This window comes from Coloeus monedula (assembly GCF_965178545.1).
Source record: "Coloeus monedula genome assembly, chromosome: 3".
NCBI lineage: Eukaryota > Metazoa > Chordata > Aves > Passeriformes > Corvidae > Coloeus > Coloeus monedula.
The window spans coordinates 113,588,309-113,607,697 of NC_138783.1; the positions used below are offsets into that span (position 1 = coordinate 113,588,309).

General features: G+C 38.4%; 1 protein-coding gene across 9 annotated transcripts in view; it reads left to right on the top strand.

The window, feature by feature from the left end:
• KDM6A (lysine demethylase 6A) overlaps window positions 1-19,389 on the top strand; it is a 151,722-nt gene that overhangs the window by 76,842 nt on the left and 55,491 nt on the right. For all 9 annotated transcript variants that reach the window (XM_082278261.1, XM_082278262.1, XM_082278264.1 and 6 more), the window contains 3 exons: window positions 4,596-4,716; window positions 15,716-15,770; window positions 18,516-18,550. In XM_082278261.1, coding sequence (XP_082134387.1) covers window positions 4,596-4,716; window positions 15,716-15,770; window positions 18,516-18,550 — 211 coding nt within the window. The remainder of the gene's footprint in view (window positions 1-4,595; window positions 4,717-15,715; window positions 15,771-18,515; window positions 18,551-19,389) is intronic.

Consider the following 19,389-nt stretch of genomic DNA (forward strand, 5'->3'; position numbering starts at 1 on the left):
TCTGTAGATACTACTTTGTCAAATATTTCTCAGGTTTCCAGTGGCTGGGTCTATATATATGTATTTTTCAGGTATATAAAATGGGAATGTACATGTAGAGTACATGTGCTCATAGTAATTAACCAGTAATGAAGTGGGCAGTTAACTTTCTTTTTGTGATCATATCTTGCTGTGATTGCACAGCAAACTAGTCTTGGATTGATGAAAACTCTTCTAATGCTAGGAAAAAAAACTACTCCCAGCTGCTGTTCTAGAGAAATGTTTAAAGACTTTGCTGCTCACAATATTTTGCCATTCAACTGTTGCAGTCCTATGGACAGAAGAGTTGTAGCCAAAGACTCTAAAAGTGTTTCATGAACTACAGTGTCCTGACTACTGCTGTGTACATACATTTTGTTTATGTTCAAACTGTGGTTCTGAGTTTCACATAGAAGTTTGTCCATCATAGCCTCACACCACTTTCAGAAGTGAGGCTGTGAAGTGATGTGAGGCTTGGAATAGGTGGTCAGAAAATTGAAAGAGGGTAAGAATAAGAAAAAAAGTTTCACTCCAGCTGCATCAGGTGACATATTAGAATAATGTTGGGTTCTTTTATTTTGTACAGTCATTCTGATTTTCATGGGTTTTGTTTGAAACGAACAAAAGTGATAACTTCTGAATAGTTAAATTGATGCTCTTTTATTACATTCTTTTGCCTAGTAAAAAGCTGATTTTATTCACAGTCTATTCAAGCAAAATCATCCAATAAAAGTCTTATGAGAATTCACTAAATGTTTAATATAATCATCTATTAATTATTATTCACCTGGTTTCTTCACTTTCATAATGGTAGGCATTGTTGTATAGATTAGTGGGTGGGACAATAGCTGCAGTATTGATTCTGGCAGTCTTGATTTGGAGATGTCATTTTTATTTTTCCTGAATTGCTGTAGCAGTGCTGTGTAAAATAAAAGTCCAGAGGTGCTTTTCATCCTCTGTAGTGCCTGTTTTCCAGTCCTGCTTTCCCATTTTGTTGAGAGTTAGAATACCCTTTCCTGCCTGTTAAGAGAAATGCCCTCATTCTTGGAGAAGATCCTTATTTAATTTTAATAAATGCTAGTAGACTCAACCAGAGTTGTGTCTCACCATGCAGGTGTCAGTATCATCAGAGAACAAAAGGAAAGTTGTCTCTTGCAGAATTCAGATGACTGTCATTTATTTCCACAGTGTGAGAGCTCCTGGCCCTTCATTTGATAATTTTTCCTTTGGACTGGTGTGTGTTTAGTCTGCTGAAGGAGTGAGATGAGAAGTTCTGTCTGTGCATGAGGGGCAGTTAATTAGTGGTGGAGACTCACAACTGACTTGGGGAAGGCTCTGTGCCATCATCCCTGAAGGAAGCTGTTGGACTCATCCAGCTGTTGGGCTATATCTGCACTTCTGGTTTTGGTCAAGCCATACAAGAGCTTTGAGGGAAAACATCTGGGTAATTTGGATGCCTTGGATCCTCCAGACCTCCATCCTTCTGGGTGTAGGGTTGGACAGAGAACAGAAATGGAGTTAGAGATGTTTGAGAGTAAACTGAGATCTGTTCAAGAGTCAAGTGACTCCTGCTGTGTCTGGAAGGCCCAGCTCTGAAATGGGTGTCAGTGCTGCTGCAGATGTTCTCCTGTTTGATAGTAAGGGAATGAGTCTGGAGCTCTGGGCATGGCAGTGGAAAGCAGGCAGAGGATTTTGCTGTAGTCCATGTTCTTGGTGTGTCCTGTAATGTGAGCACGTTGCTATTTTATTTAAATGTTTCCTGCAGGCAAAATCACATCAATAGTAATTCAGCTGTGATGTGAAATTGCTTGTCTGTCTGTAAGAGTTAATAAATAAATACCTTTTCAGAGCTTGAGTATTTTATTCTATAAAAACTCTACTGAGTATTTAAATGAGGCTGTAAGTTATTGAATTAGACATGAGTACCTGCCAGTGGTAAAAACTGTTCAAAATGCTGTTTCAGACCACTTCATTGGGGAAATTTTGATGATGCCCCTTACCACAGTGGTGGAAGTAATTTCTATTTGTTATTAGTCATGCTTGTCATCCTGGAAGAACTACAAATTGTAAAACCAATATGGAATTATTAGAGTTAAGTAGAAGGTAAAATTTGATTTTTTAGTTAGTTTAGTCTGCACAGAGATAAACCTTACACAAAGCTTGGAGGAGTTTCTGTGCTAAATATGACAGTCTTTCATGTTGTCCACTGATGATAATTTACTGGTTTTTAAGTGCTGTGCTCCTCTGAAAGACTGGGGTAGGCAACATTCTTGGTTTTTTGAATAAAAGACAGTATACATTCAAACTAAATTTCGAAACTGTCCTTGAAAGCTTTTCGTTATACTTGTGGCTTTGTTTAACTCCACTGCTCAACTGTGGCAATGAAAAACATTTCCAGTTCTGTAAGCAAGAGACTACAGAAGTATTTTTGTCACTCTCAGATTCTCTTAAGCTTTTTTAGAAATCCACTTTTTGATGATCTTTTCAATGGGGATGTGACATAGGGGAAATATGGAAATACTGTTTTCTGACCAAGGATAGCTAAATGAAGAAAATTAAGTTTACAGAGTGTCTGTTAGCGTGGTCGCACTCTGTGATGTGCTGTGGAACTGCTGTCTTTATTCCTGATTTTTGTCTTCTCTTTGATTGGAATCATAGACAGTGGTTTTCTCCTTTTTTGGGATGTTGTCTTTAAACAAGATACGAGTAATGGATTTTCAATACCAGTGGCTAACATACCTAGTGTCCATTTTAGAGTTGAGACAAGAAATGCAAATACACAGTAATAGGATCTATCTTCTGGCATAGCAAAAGCCTAGCTTAAAATATGTGCTGATATTTAGTGGTCAGCCCAGTCTTTGGCTTTTCAGTTTGATCGCTGTTTTTGTAGATGATGAAGATGAACATACTGTTATGAGACAGGGATCTTTGTTTATTATGAATTCAGTGTAGATACAAGGTGTGTGACTTACCACCATCACCATAGGATTCCAGGGAAGTTTAAATGAGATGTGAGAGAGCTTAGCTCAGGTGCAGGTTTGTCCCTTCAGCGCTTCACTTGCTCATTTTCCATGTGTTGGCAGAAAAGTAGGGTACTGGGTAAGGCAAGCCTTTCTGAAGGATTGTAATAGAGGAAGCATCAGTTCCACAATAAAAATTTAATACTTTTTTTAAGCCTGTCTGCTCTTAAGTTCTGTTTAAAGAAGTCAAATAATGCTTTAGGTACATACAGTTGTTGCATTGTCTAGAGGAAGTTCTGTGCCTTTGGTTTACTTTGCCCTTGATGAGACAAAAGCCTGTAAGAATTTTAGAGCAGAAGTTGTTTTGCTGAAGTATTCAAAAATGATAATTTATGTGTGTTGTGAGTAAAAGTCTGTGAAAAATATTTGTTGAATTTTGCACTGCATCTGCTAACCTTTTGTCCCTCTAAATAATACTGCACTTTGAGAGTAGGAATTAAATCAATGTGCCTAAAAAGTGTGATTTTAAGCACTGTAGTTAATCCCTGTCCCATGTCCCTCTGCTGCTTGCTCCACAGCAGGTCCAGTTCTTGCTGGACTGCCCTGTCACCTGGCCACTTGGTGTCAACCTGTGGGGTTTCCTGGGATGGCAGATAAGATTGTGCTCCCTGGCCTAGGGGCTCAAATCCACCCTCAGTGAGGCTGGTTCTTCCTGTTGCTCTTGTTGTGTGACCAGTGGTATATGGGAAGGGATTTTGTTTCAATCTGTCATTGGATTTCAGGCAACAATGACTCTTAGCTTCCTTCTTAATTCCTCTGTGACTTTAATTCTATTATCTTTTAGTTGCATTTCAGCTGTCCTAGTTTTATGCAGTGGCCTGAGAGGCAAAACAGTCCTGTTTAGAGTCTTTTGTTTCTGCTCCAAGGTGGAGTTGTTAGATGGCATTTCTGTTTTATCTGGTACAGTGCCATCATGAACAGGGACAGGTGAGAGAGGATTTGAAGGTAAGGAAATAGAATCAGAGCTGTCTTTACACATCATGGGAATATGAAAGAAAGTTACTGCATGAGGAGATGGCAGGCTTTTATACCTCCATTTGGAAGTAATGGAGCAACTGGTATTATTTGAGTCCTTGCATGGCACTGGTGCTAGGAAAGGGAGTAGAAAGAGGAAAAAGGACGAAGTAGGTGCAGTGGGAGAAGATGTGTGTGATCTATCCAAGGCCTTCTGTTCTGCTGTTCTCGGGGGGTCTGCTCTGCTGGAATCGAAAACAACCTGGCTGTTCTTAGTGAAGTTGCACGAATTTTGTAACTAATTTGTGAGTCATCTTTTCTGAAATATCAGATATGTTAGTGTACTTCATGCAGCAAATTAGTTTCTCTAAATTAATAGAAAATATTAGACTTTCAAATACACCAGGATATCTGGAGTTCATAATTACCCAATCGTTGAAGAATCAAAAGCCATTCACCAAAAACGTTACGTGTAAACCATTATTTTAATATGTTCTTCTGTAACAGTGCTTTTTGATCCACTTTGTTAGCCATATAAAAAACATTGATTATAAAGTAATAGTTCAGTAAAAAATAATTTTTTAATCTGTGTTTTTCTTTCAGGGCAATTAAAGCATTTCAGGAGGCGCTTTATGTTGATCCCAGCTTTTGTCGAGCCAAGGAAATTCATTTGCGACTTGGGCTTATGTTCAAAGTGAACACAGACTATGAGTCTAGTTTAAAGGTAGGTTTAAGTCCTTTCAAATTGAATTAACATTCTTTACAAGTCATGTGTTGCATCTTAAAGCTGCAAGGAATGCATAAGCACAGAACAGTCACAGAACACCTGCTATAGAAATAGGAGTGCTTTAGTGTGAAGTGTCCTAGTCTAAACAGAATGAGGATAGGTTTGAGGTGTGTGAGATGCTACATTCCAGATCAAAAATTCGGTGTAGGGCTCTTGGTAAAATAATGAACTTTGGGAGAGACTGAGGTTGTACCTAAAGCTGAAGGGGGAAAAAAAAAAAAACCAGCAGTTTGGATTATTTTATTTTTTATTTTTATATTTATTTTTTTTTCCCTCTAGCTTCCTTGTTGTAAACTGGAAGTTCTTGGAATTAGTAAACTAGAAAGTTTTTATGCAAAATAATGTCATTTTTTAACATAATTGTTACTTTTCTAGCAGTTAATTATTCATTCATGTCCTGGCTTGAGAGTCAGCTTCTAAGGCAACAGTTTCTGGCTAATCAGTTGGAAACGGTTCATGGTAATACAGCACTTTGTTTCTTCTGTACTTCTTCATATTCCTTACTACTTACATTCTTTTCTGGTCTCTGATTGTAATCTGTCATTTTATCTCCCTCCACTCAACACATTGGCCCATGTTTTTCCTCTTTCCATTTTCTACTTTACCCACATGTCCTTTCCTTCCTGGCCTCTAAATTTAGCTGTTATGTGTCTTGGAAAAAGGAAGTATTCTTTTAATGGTGTTGCATGTGGTGGAAAACACACTTGCAGGACTGAGAATTTTGTAATTAAGTGTAATTTATAAACACATTTCTGCATATTAATCTTTCCTAAAAATTACTGGAAATAATAAGTGTTTTGTTTTCAAGACTCTTACTGCTTCCTTTTCTTGGCAGATTGTTTTCTTGGGTTGTCAGAATCACATTGTTCAAGATGTGAAAGAATAGAATGTTACTCTCAATTTTTCCTTTCAGTATTTGTGATAGAGGGAAGCAGTTCTCTCCCCAGGTTTCCCTTTTCATCCAGAGTCCAAGGTTTCACCTACAGAAACAGGTGGAGTTGGAAATTGTGTAAAGGAGTAGAAAAGATTCCATGCAATGAATGGTGAAAGAGAGCAAGGAGAGGTAGAGGTAGATCACTGTTGAGAAAGGGATTATGTGTGAGCTTGGGTGATCCTATTTCCTTGTAGTTTGGCACAGATTTGGTATTTCGTGGTATAAAAGAAGTGCTGAGTATGTTTTGGTTTTATTTTTAAAGAAGCTGGGACAAAACGAGATAAAATCTACAAGGAGGTGGTCATCTTGTAATCAAGTAGTAGAAGAAACTCAATGATCCTAAAGGTCTTTTCCAACCTAGTTGATTTTAATTTTATTATTTTAGTTCTTGATATAAATTGATCAAGAAATAGATAACATTTTTCTTCTGTGCCATAAAATATACAATTCTGTCAGTGAATCAGGTATTTAAATAAATAGTATGGTAACTCAGTCTAAATCATTTCTTGTGTTTGATGTTCACAACCTTGCAAAACAAATCAGTCACTATGAGGATTTTGAGTATACCAAACTTCAAGTTTTCAAAACACAAGCTACAAATGGGAAAAACACAGAAATAGTATTTTGAAAACAGAAAGAAATTAATCTTTTTTAATGCAAAGTTATTGTGATTCCAGTGCTTTTATGTGACATGTGGTTAAGTCACTTTAAGAAAACAAATGGCCACAACAAAAGCAGGTTACCCTGCAGCAGAGGGATGCTCTTCAAAGGACGGTGAAATGAACAGGATAGGTGTCTGCATTAAAGATGGTTTCATGTTTTTCTTAAAGCAGTATAACTGCAGGTTGTTCCTAGAAGGTTGTCTCCTTTTCCACCTTGCAGTCTTGATGACATCGTTCAGCACCTTCAGCCACATTGAATTGAGTGATTTTTCATTTTTTTGCATTTCCCCATTTGCAGACTAGGGTGGATGAGAAATCTGAGCCAGCTGAGCTTGAGATTGCCCGGTTGGTACATCCAGTGCAAGGCTGATGGAATGGGAAGGAGGGGATAGAGCTGTCTTACCCCTCTGGTTCAAAATGTAATGAGAAACTGCTCTGGAATTACCAACTGAGATACCTGCAGCAGAGTTTCTGGTTTGCTTCCTTAGCTATGGAGGTTGCAATCCTTAGTAAAGAATAACAGGAACAAAAGAAAAGATCCAGTGGAACAATCCACTCGGTCTCGAGCACTTGAGCTGTTTCCAGGTCAGCTTAGCTGTGGATTTAAGGTACAGTCCAAAGACACCTACTTTGTTTGAAAACAAAGTATTACTGATTGAAACTTACCAGTTTATACATAACAATGTGTCAGTTGAGAGGAATAGAACAGAACTGTAGCTTCTTTAAAAGCCAATCTGACTGTGATTTTAAAAAAACCACATTGTAAACCAGAACTCTGAGTGACAGGAGTATTAGAGGCAAGTCAGAAAATGCTTCCTTAGTGAAGAGAACGAAGTGAAGTGCTGGTGCACTGGTTATGCTCAAGCATGGGGAGAGTAAAATGGGGAAGGGATGTGAGGAAAGAGTGTGAAAGATGTTTTCACACAATGTCTGTCTCCTCCTCTTGAGACACAGAGTATCTCATCTTTGAACAAAAGAAAGATAAGAAACCCAAAACAATGAGCAGACAAAGCTGTCTTGTGCCTTCTTTGGTTTTATGGACCTTTTAAAAAAGATCCAGGATTTTAGAGGGTAGTTTTTGGGGGTTGGGATCTAGCCTGCTAGTGGCTGGCCTCGAGCACAGACCCTTTCTTTCCCTGGGGCTCTTTGCCCAGTTTGAGCTCGCTGTTCACACCGAGGCGGAAAGTGGAAGTAACTTTTCATCTGGTATTTGCTTGTGACTGCTCTGGATTTCACAGATTGTACCAACGTTGCATTAAAGTACTTTGAAATATCATAATGTTTTTGATGGTATTTAAACATTCATGTTAAGTCTGTAATCGCTAAGAATAAACCATTGCCAACAGATGAGTCATTGTCAGTAAGAGTCATTGTCAGTAAGAGTCTTCAGTCAAAGGGGGAAGATGGGAGTCTGAAGGTCATATATTCCATGTTTTTCACAATTTTAGAGCATTAACATAAATCATCTGTATTTTATGTAAGCAATTTAAGCACAAAATTAATTTTTACTATTTTAAGATGTTGATGATCAAGATAATTGCTAGAGTGCTGTTTAACAAGCATAAAATCAACTCCCAGTGTTTTTTCAAAATCAATTACTGGTTTTGCCTGTTCTGCAGTTAAGACTTGCAAATTACTATGAGAACCCTTGACTTTCTCTGTTACCCATTGCCATAAGTTCTTGCAACACCAGTGCTGTTGAAAATTACTTGGCCTTCAGGCTTACATTAAGGAAACAAAAAAGTATCCCTTCTGGTTGAAAAGAAAATGGTCCTTGTGTAACCTGACAGATGGGGCAGTGTTACCTTCAGAGGCAAGACCTGAAAGCTGAATTTGCCCTATTCATCAGAAAAGTACAATTAATTCCAAAATGAGCTGGCAGTGACTTGGAGGGATGGATTTTTTTTTTTTTAATTGATGACTGTAGCAACAACATGCTACTAAGGTTTACCTCACAGTCCAACTTTTTCACAGTTTACTACATCCTGCTGCTCCTTTCCTGTTCACCATTTCCTACAAATGACATAAGGAATACTGTGTTCAGTGGTGGTAGGTGTGGTGGCACTGTGATAATCTGAAAGGGAAATAAAGCAAGATCTCTAGGAATATAATATATCTTTTTATTCATTGGATAGATGTAGTTGGAAAAAACATTCATACTTCTGAGTACGTGCCACATTATTTCTGGCATGTCACTCTCTGTCCTGGTCATTTTCCTATTTATTGAATACATTTTTTCAGTTTCGGCCTCCATCTTTGGCATAGTGTATGTAATCATCTTGTCTTGCATGTGTGTCTCAGTTGTTCTCTGAAGTATTACTGAATCTTAAACAATTTCTAGCAAATATGTGGGAATTAAAGATTACAAAGAGCATTTCCTAGGCCATTCCCCTCTGACATACTGCTCCAGAGCCTTTTGAGATCTGGGAGCTGAGCACCAGGTGACAGCTATGGGAAGCCAGTCTCCCTTCTGGTGCTCATCCTGCTTGGTGTCATTGAAGTCTTGTAGCGTTTTTGGTGGGGAATTAGAGCCATGATCCTGAAAGCTCTTTGAATACAGAATTCCTACTTACAGGGAAAAAAGAAATCTTTGTTTTTTACATTTATTAGATTGATAACATTGAAGGAACAGTGGGGGCCAGAGGGCAGATTTTCTGAGGATTTGGTTTTATGAGGGGAAGCTTTGTTTGCTTTTGTTTGGAGATTTGTGGTGGGGGGGATTGTGTGGTTTTTGTTGGATTTTGTTTGGGTTTTGGGTTGGGTTTTTTTTAATGTAGGAATGCTGGACATGAGCAGCTTGGTTTATAGCAAACAAAGCAATGTTTTGCTTTGGGAATTTTACTTGGTTTTATTTCAGGTGCACCCTGTACCCGGTAACAAAACTGTTAGAAGAATGAGAGCTAAATTTCTCATGTTATCAATTATCTGCCTTTTAGTAGAAATACTGTCTTTCACTTACAGAATTTTTTCCTACTTCTTTACACACAGAACAGTTACTCTAGTAGTTTGCTTTAGGCTTATGCTTTCATCTTGCCTGTAAATCATCAATTTAAATATAATTTTAATTTTTTAATTATTCTTCTAAAGATTCTCATTTTTTCATAATGTTAAGACATGCTGCTTATATTAGGATAAGAAAAAGGCTACAAAAGAATTAAAATTTATTGGGAAAACATGCATGAATTTTATGAATATGCATGAAATATAAAGAAATTAAATACTGATGTACCAATGAACGGCTTGAAGTACTTATCTATAGTCAGACACTTTTCTATCACTTATTCAAATATTTGTCTTTATATATATATTTATGAAAGATATTTTTAGCTAGTGCAGCTATTATGTGCCAGCACATAGCTGTTATAGACATATCATTCATTTTTTATGTTCTCTCTGAGTAATAAGTAAACAAGTATTTAGGAAAGTGAAAATTTGTGATTTTGAGCCTTCATGGGCTGTTTTACCACCTAGTTATCTTTCATGTGGGCTTAGATTAGTAATTTTAAACACTGTACATTGAAACCTTATGTGCTTTAATTACTAAAAATAACTAGTCAAAGTATATGTGGTTATGAGAAGTTTTAGTTTCTTATGTATGATTTTATGTCTATAATTGTATGAGAAACAGCTGCTTTTTTAGGTAAAAACCAAAGCGAAGGGCTTTGGCTTTTGCAAGTTGGATATCCAAGATTTCAGGCACTTCACACAGAAAGTGTTTTGTGGAAAGCAAAAGGAAATTGATCAAAATATAATTTCAATAAAAATGTAAGTGGATGGAAAACAGCATTTGGGATTGAAATTTCTCTCTTAGTCTTTGTAGTTTGCATATGTCAATGGTGGAAAGACACATACAAGAAGTAAAACCATGGAAGTTTTTTAATGCAGCATGGCACTGTAATGAAACTGCAGGAGAGTTATTAGTGTGACTGGTTTTGACAGTGGATAATGATACCACAATGTCTGGCCTACAGAGTGTTCTCTTTTGTTCTCTCTTACCTAGTTTCACTCGGGTTTTTAACTAATTCCTGTAAAAGAGAATTACAGGTGTATTTTAGAAATGTCACAATTACAAAGAGGAGTAAGTGCTAAAATCGAATTGCCGTGCTGTGTGGTGTCTTCGGTCATTTGGGAGGTGGGGAAGACCACACCATGGGAAGAGGAAAAGTTGATTCAGAAGTTGAGCACTCAAGGTGAGGATATTGGTGCTGGGTGGAGCAACCCAGGATTTATGGACAGACTGGGGAGTGATATGGTGGAGAGGAGTGCTGTGGAAAGGAGCCTGGCGGTCCTGGTTGATGGCCAGTTGAATGTGAGTCAGCAGTGCCCTGGCAGCCAGGAGGGACATCCGTGTCCTGAGGGACATCAGGCACAGCATCACCAGCTGGGCAAGGGAGGGGATTGTCCTGCTCTGCTCTGCTCTGCTCTGCACTGGGGCAGCCTCACCTTGAGTACTGGGGACAGTTTTGGGCACCACAGTATAAAAAAGACATGAAGCTATTGGGGAGTATCCAAAGGAGGGCAGTGGGGATGGTGAAGGGTCTTGAGGGGAAGCCGTGTGAGGAGCAGCTGAGGGCACCTGGTCTGTTCAGCCTGGAGGAGACTGAGGGGAGACCTCACTGCAGTCACAAGTTCCTCGTGAGGAGCAGAGGAAGGGCAGGCACTGATCTCCTCTCTGTGGTGACAGTGACAAGACCTGAGGGAATGGCCTGAAGCTGTGTCAGTGGAGGTTTAGGTTGGATATGAGGAAAAAGGTTCTTCCTCCAGAGTGTGGTTGGGCACTGGAACAGGCTCCCCAGGGCAGTGATCACAGCACCAAGCCTGGCAAAGCTCAAGAAGTGTTTGGACAATGCTCTCAGGCACATGGTGTGAGTCTCGGGGATGGTGCTGTGCAAGGCCAGGAGTTGGACTCGATGATCCTTTTGGGTCCTTTCCAACCCAGGATATTCAGTGATTCTGGTGCACTTCATTCATGGACCTTGTCCGTAAGAGGCATCTGGGTCTGGACTGATGCAGCTTTATTAGGTGTAACTGTAACTGCAGGCTTGGCAAGCAGGGCACCAGAAATCATCGCAGTGTAGCCACAGGTTGCCGGCAAGGGCTGAGCTGTGCTTTCCATGCAGTCTAGACGGCTGTGGGGGCTGGAGGCTGAGTCCTGGAACGACCCCAGCTCCGGGCGGATCAGCTCCGTGGCCGTGCTGCTGGTGCGGCAGTGGCGGCAGACTCCCAGCCATCCCGTTTCCCTGTGGCATTTTGTTGCTGCTGGCAGTCTTTCAGGCTGTTAGCACAGGAATAGCTAAATTCTGATGTTGCAGAAATAATGCATAAAATGTGGAGGCAAACGTGAGTGTTGAGATAGCTTTGTGAAAATCACTAGGTAAGATATTGGTCAGTAAATACAAATGCAGCCCTTTTTTGGCTTGCAGAAATACAGCTTGTATGATCTTTCTGTTTGAAAATAATTTTTCTCTTAGAGCTTGTCAGAACAAGGGATTTTTCAGAGCGCACTGCTGCTCTTCAGTTTATATGTATATGTGGCCTTTGTTCCTTCTGTCCTCGAGCAGTTTTTTTCTCCTCTGTCTGTAAGTTGGTTTTTTTTTAATGTTGGACAAAAAGTACCTGAGTGTTTACACTATGCAAACCTTTATCTCGCAAGCTGAATTTGTTCTGAGCTCAGAAAGCAGCGGAGAGCAGCAGGATGAGCTGCTGTAGCAGCACATGGAGCTTGTCCTCTCCTGACCCTCTCCCCTGGTCCCAGAGATGCCTGGCAAATGGAGGCTTGGCACTCTGCCCTGCCTGGTTACACAAGGCTCTCCGTGTCCTACTTATCTGAACAAAAGCTGCTCTGAGCAACACGGGCATCACACCTAGGTCACATAGGCAGAAAAAGCCATCTCCTGACAGAATTTTACTGAGTCATGATGGAGCTTTCCTTCATGGTAAGTCGGTGAGGATTGTCAGGTTTCAGATGATGGCTTGCCTTGCTTGCTGAACAAATGCAGAGCCGAGAGCTATTAAACTTGCTGATGTCACCCTGGAGAGGAGGAGGGAGTAGAATCACTATGCTGAGGTCTCAGGTTTGGGTGTAAACAGAGACAGTACTGAAAATCTCGCACTGAAAAGAAAAAGGTTCGTTTTGCGTTTATCATTAATTGATTAAAGAAACAACAAAACCTGGGGTACTTGCCTCTTAAATTGTAAAGAATCAGTGTTGATTCTATGCGAGAAAGCATGTTAAGTTACCTAAATCAGTGTCAGATTACTATTACTTTACTGCCAGTCCTAGTGCTTTCATCAGTTCTCTTTACATGGAATCCACTGTACGTCTCTCATCCTTGGAAAGGTTATCTTCAGAATTGTTTCCACAGTCATGGGCAAGTCAAGGGCTCTAGAGGAGATGGAATAGGCTGTAGATAACTCTGCATTTACAGATGGCTACAAATCAAGGTGATTTAGGGCTTGGATGATCTTAAAGGTCTTTTCTAACCTAAACGGTTCTGTGATTGTGCCTTGAGCCGCAGCCCTTGAGGAGAGCCTGTTAGTTTTTAACATTCAGAACACTGCCTTCTAGGTAAATCCTCTTACTGGGGATTTGAATTTCTATAGACTGCTGTCTGCCTTGAGGTATTGTGTGTCGTCTCTGAGCTGCAGCGGCCTCTCCTGCATAACAACTATTCCACACAGCAGTAGCCAGCTCAGTGCTGCAATATTTGAGAGGGGTGCAGATGTTTGCCAGCCGCTGCTGTTGGTTGCAGAAATGGAAGTTGGAAATTACTACTATTTTTTTAATTTTGTGGTGCTGGTAATTGTGATTAGTGGATCTGCTTTTGGCTGACAAGGTCGATGTGTTAGAATTCGTGCATGGGGGTTTTTTGTCTGATTTTGAATACTTAACGGGGAGCTATGTATTATTTATCCGGCAAGAGGTGTAGGTTTGCTCGTGTAGGTGCATTTCAGAGGTTCTTGGTTTGAAAGATTCTGGGGTTTCTGTGTATTGCTTTTAATTGTGGTAACTGTCTAGTGCTAATGGTGTATTTTTCTGTAATTACTGGCTTTGGTTTATCAATTTCTTTACTGTTCATAGATTACTGAACAGTACAAGTAGAAATTTACCACACTTAGAAAATTTTCATAATGTGGATTTCGAATTTCACAAGTTGGCTACTGTAGCAGTGAATGTTTAAATTTTTAGGAGGCATTGCTGAGAATTATTTCTGCTTTTTGTTTTTTTTACTGTATAGCACTTGATACTATTGGCATATTTAGATATTAAAATGATTCGATTTTCTTATATGGTTGCCTGCATTCTCTTAGTGAGTCTCACTGCAATAACCCTTCAGAAAAGCTGCTACAGAACAGTTGTCAATCTTTTCTCTTTAGATCTGCTTATTTTTTATAATGGCATTGCTAGGTGAGAGCAAATCTGTTCCATTCTGCTTTATCTTTTCATAGTAATTGTAAGTGATGGTGCAAGATGACACATCTGTACAGGAAGGATTTTGTACCTTTTAGATTGGTAACACTCAGTTGTACAGGCCAGAGCCTTTTTTTTTCTTTTGGCAGGCAAAATGCAATTTAAGATAGAGCATTTTATTTTTATTTAGGTTTGTTTTTTTTAAAGTTGCCTGCTTAGTAGAATCACTATGGTAACAGACTAAAGGATGTCTCTGAGACACTCAACCTGCATTGCAATGTAAGTGAGGGGAGACTGTAAGTTGTCTGCCTGCTGATCAGTAGAGAAAGGAACAGGCACAGCAGAGAAATAAGCTAATAATTAATATTTGTAAGCTATTATTTAATGCTTGTGCTAAGGTTAAAATGTTATTTTACAATGTGAATCCATTGGTTTTTGTGTTCTCTTCTGGGGGGATATTACTAAAATGTTCATTATAAATCATGAATTTGTGTTGTTATTCGGCTTGAGTTTGGTTCATTTCTTAAATGCTGTTATATGTTACAAATGATAATGATGAATTGAGTGAGGAGGAAGCTGCATCAGTGTATGTCAGAGCTCATGGGAGTGTCAGCATTCTTCTTGTCTTGTTATGGGTAATACATTAATTTTCTAATTTTTTGTCCCTGCTAAAATTAGGGTTTTTGGGAAAAGTGATGGTCTGATAAAATCTTACAAATCTCAGAGATGGGTTTTATACAGACATGCTGTACACAAGGAGTTATTATGACCATGGGGAAAGTTAAGTAGCATCTAATAGCTCTGAATACAACAATACTGAAAATGAGTTGCATATATACATTGAAAAAGATTTTTTTTCTTCCCAGCTACACCAGTAGACTCCCAGTGCCACCTAGTTTGGCATCCTGAATAGTTGGAGCTAAGTTATCTTTTTTAAGCTAAGAAAACAAAGCATACTAGAGCGTCAGTCATGTTTTGTGTGTTAGAAATCACCTGACACTGTATTTTGTAAATAATTGTATTTATTAACAGTAGTATTTCACAGGGTAACTCCTGGGCTCTGTATTCTTAGGCCTTATTCTCTGTTGAACTAATATGTCGGTCGAAATTTTACACTCTGTGGGGATTTTCTTGGAAGTTTATGGAACAGAGGCACTGGAGTTTCTATGCCTGTTCCATTCATTTTAAAACACTTGGGTCTCAAACTCAGTAGTGATCAATGAACTAACATGACACTTGCAGACAGACTTCATTGCTCTGCTTTTGTGACCTTCTTTATGGAAGAGTGAAAAACTTACCTCAGAACTAAGAATGCAGATATGTTTTAAAAGATATTTTTCATGTTCCTTGAGGAAAAGTGATGAAAATTAAACAAGCTTTAATGTTTAACTGAAGTTTTCTCAACATCTGGAAGAGAGGATATGAGAACTTCTGAACTCCTTATGAACTCGTTTTAATGTAGAGGTATTCGAATTAAATGCTTTTTGACAAGAGTTCAGTTTTTTAAAGACTTAAAATTCACTCATTTTTTAGGAAGAGTGTTCTGTTTTTCTAGATAGATTGAGAACTTAAGTATTAATCTCTATGAGGCTATGAGCTGGTGTGTCTGCAGTCCCAGCTGTGGATTTAAACTTGATCTTCCAGTTTCGACCATTCATTTGATGCCTTCATCCTTCCAGATGCTACTCCAGTTGTTTCGTGAAGGTGTCTGTTGCCATCTTAAATTACTAGAAGCACTGCAGTGTTGGCAATAAAAAAAATTTACTCTCCTCTAGTAAGCAGTTGAACAAAAATTGAAAATTGTTTTCTTTAAGACACATGGTAAAATGCAGTATTGATTTTCAAGTACAGATTGATTTACTCTTAGTAGTTTGCCCAAGTGTTAGTATTACTTTGTTTGAAAAGCAAATAATTCTTTTTTCTTTCCAGCATTTTCAGTTAGCTTTGATTGACTGCAACCCCTGCACTTTGTCTAACGCTGAAAGTAAGTAACCAATAAGTATTTATTTTGTTGTGGATTTTTTTTAAGTCTTATGCTCACAACTGTATCAATTTTTAATGAACAGGTGCTTCAAAATCAAAATAATTGGTATGGAGAGAGGGAGACTACAAAACCTGTCTCCTCTCTCGAGGGAGACATGTTCCAGTGGAATTGTGCATTGTTTCAGTAAATGGAATAAGTAAAAAATGAGACTTAGCCTATTCATTACTCTGAAGACTTGAATTCTGGAGGAAACTTACTGTTTGACCGCTTTTTATTTATTTATAAACCGAGTGCTTGTGCCGTGGCACACATTTAATAGTAATTATTTAAAACTTTGCATCATATTGATAATCTGTAAATTTTCAGTGATTATTTTCATGCCAGGTAAATTTATAGACCTAAAATTCAGCATCAATCTTAGACTGCAGAAATAAGGAAAGGTAAAAAACTCAATATTTTGTTTTATTTGATGCTGACTGTGTATTAGTCTGTATTTGAACATTTTAATCTTTAGTGCAGTGTGATCTGTCACAGGCAGCAGGTACTGCTGGCTGTAACAGAGTGTCCTGCAGGTATTTATCCACAGTTAGTGGAATTGTATGCAAGAATAAACTCGTGTTTCTCCATGTTTTGGAGTCTGTAAGAATTAAAAGGCAGAGAGTTGTTAAGGAGATGATTCCTTCAGGTTTTAAGGTATCTTCATGCTGTGGAGCTTAAGTTACTAATTAAGTCTTAACTTCAGAGGCATCGGATAAAATATTTAAAAGCATTTCTTTATGAATGGGATGGAATTGTGAATGTTCTATGATCAAGGGTAGTGAAAGGAAGTTTGTTCACATGGCTGAAACCACTGGCTGTATCAAAGAGCCAGCTGTGCTTCAAGGCCGTCTTCAAAGCTTTGTCACTTATCAGGAACAGGCACAGATAATTTTGTAAAAATTCGCAGAATTCTCCCTGAGTCAATAGGCTTTTATTGCTTTTCTACCAGACACGTGATTCTGTATTGTATTTCATGTTTGTTCATACTCTTTCTCACTAACTTTATCGGTTTTCACTAAATCTCTGAATTTCTGTAAGGTTTTCCTAACCCTTCCCCCCTAGTCCTCTCTGCCCCCAGATTTGTGTAGCGGGGTGGCCCCGGGTAAAGGCTTCACTGCCTGACAAACCCAAACGAAGAGAGTGAAGAGGAATGGGAGGGGCTTGGTCAGGTCCCCCTGTGCTGTTCTGGGAAGGAGAACCGCACCCCCTGCCCTGGGGTGTTGAGTACCCTCACTAAATGCTCTATTTAATCCTCCCCCTTGCATTTCTAAAGGCTGGGTGAGTAGCAGCATTACACTGAGGGTGCTCCTAGCAGAAATGTTTGAGTGCTAAGCATCTCTTCTTCCTATTTAGGCAGTCTCTAATGTGACACCTTTAATTTTCCTTTCCCCTCCAAGGCATCACTTCATCTTGGAGCTTCACACTGAAAGGGTTTTGTTAGGAGAGGAAAAAAATAGAGAGATTTTTTAGATAATGAACTCTGGAAACAAAAGCAGGGTTTTTCTTTCATCAGTACAGAGTGAAGTTTGATGATGCAGTGAACATAATGGGTGTGTTATGTGCCCTTTAGCAAGGAACACAAAAAGTTTATTAAAATTTTAGATGATGCATTTCATTCTGACCTGGTTTCCAAAGTGCATTCGGCTTCTGTCTTTATAGTGAAGGACAAAGCAGTGCACAAAGGAAGATTTTTTCCCTCCCTTATGACCCAGAGTGAAACCCTGAACTCCCTATTACCTGTATGGTAATTTGGTGTCCCACTATTCTGTAGCTTCAAGGGAAAGAAATCTGTGTAATTGAAATAAATTGGGCTTGACTCAAACACAGGTATTTTCTTATTTGTAATCCTCAAGAACATGGAGCAAAAGTCTGTCTCAAAGGAACTTTTCTTTCCTCATCAAAGCAGAATGAGGATTAAGTTCATCTCAATTAGCTTTAGCTATCTACTGGTTCATGGATAGTCTAGATTAGCAGTTCTCAAGTCTTTTTTGTGATGATTTGAGCAGTGTGAGGGTAATTTTCCCTCTGCTTTTACTCCTGAGCAACTTTGGTTTCTCTTTTTCCGCCCAGCAATCCTCTTACCTGCACGAGGTGCTGGTAGTATTATGGCATTCTGGACAATTTGTATGAGGAATTGAAAATGCTTTACAGTAATAGTCAGAATATTACCTGCAATTAACACTTAGTTGAGTTTAACAGAGGAAAGACAATTCCTAAAAAGGAAGAAAAAGCCACTTAAATTTAAGATCCCATGTAAAGCTGGCAGTGCGTAACGTAATGTTCTGTAACCCAGCTAGTCTGTGTCTTGGCAGCTGAATGAAAATGTTTATTTCTAGCTTGATTATGTACAGAAAGTATTACCTGTGTTCTCTTACCTCAGCTTCAAGAGATTTTATTGCTAAGTTTACTGAAAGGCTAGTGGGGACTCTGTTTCAAAATACGAATAAAATCCATGGACTGCTTTTCTCAATATCTGTTCGCAGTTTTTGTGCTTTGCTAGGATACAGATTCATTTTCTGTCAGGTCTGGTATATTAAGTGTAATATATCAATGTAAAAAAATACTCTTTTGGTGTCTTCAAAATGTAGTATTTCTTGGGTTTGCATTGATAAATTTGAAACGTTGTTTATCCCTCACTTCAAAGCAACACATTGTAATTGCTGTTGTTCATTAAAACTAATAATTTTGATTTTCCCACTCTTACAGTTCAGTTTCACATTGCCCACTTATATGAAATCCAGGTAAGCTTTAAGCTCATTTTCGTAAGGTGTGGTTGAGTTTTGAACTATGTGATGTAATCAGTTGGTGGAATTCAGATTACAGATGCTCTAGTAAAGTTAGTCTTAAGTCTTGAATCACTCAAGAAACTTTATTTGCTTTGGCTAAATTAAAAACATTTTTATGTGGAGTGTCATGCTAAAAAATGGAATAGCTATCTTGATAAACACATATTTGCTAATTTCCCAATTATAGTGCAAAAAAAAAAATCCCAAAATACAACTTTTAGGAAAATTCTTTTATGATATTATAATTATATTTATATTTAAAAGGTTATATACTGATTTTAAAATATGAAGTTTCTCAGTTCATCTATATATTCATATTGTTTCTCATATACACACACAGTTGCCCAGGTGCCTTTTAAGTATAATTGACATGAAATTTTCAAATTTAAGTGTAATTTTAAAAGTTTTTAAATTTGCAAATTAAATCGGTGCATGTGACATTAGGGATCTGAGGTCAGTAGCAAATAGAGCTCTGTTACTAATTCTGTGTCAGATGCTACCACAGAGCTTTTCAGGTGAATTTTTGGGAAATTACAGAACTTCCTGAGCTTCCAGAATATGAATAAATTGAAACCAAGTGGCTACTGAGATAGCTATGATATATTTGAGATTTGACTGGCTGGGTACATAATGTAGATGTTGTGCCCTTTTACCACGTGTATAGGTATCATATGACTGAGGAAGGGATGTGACATGAAAACAAAACCTGTTGTAAATGAAATGGATGACAGACATAAACTGTATTTTCAGTCACTTAGAAAGTAAGTGCTGTCTTTTGATGGCACAGTGAAAAG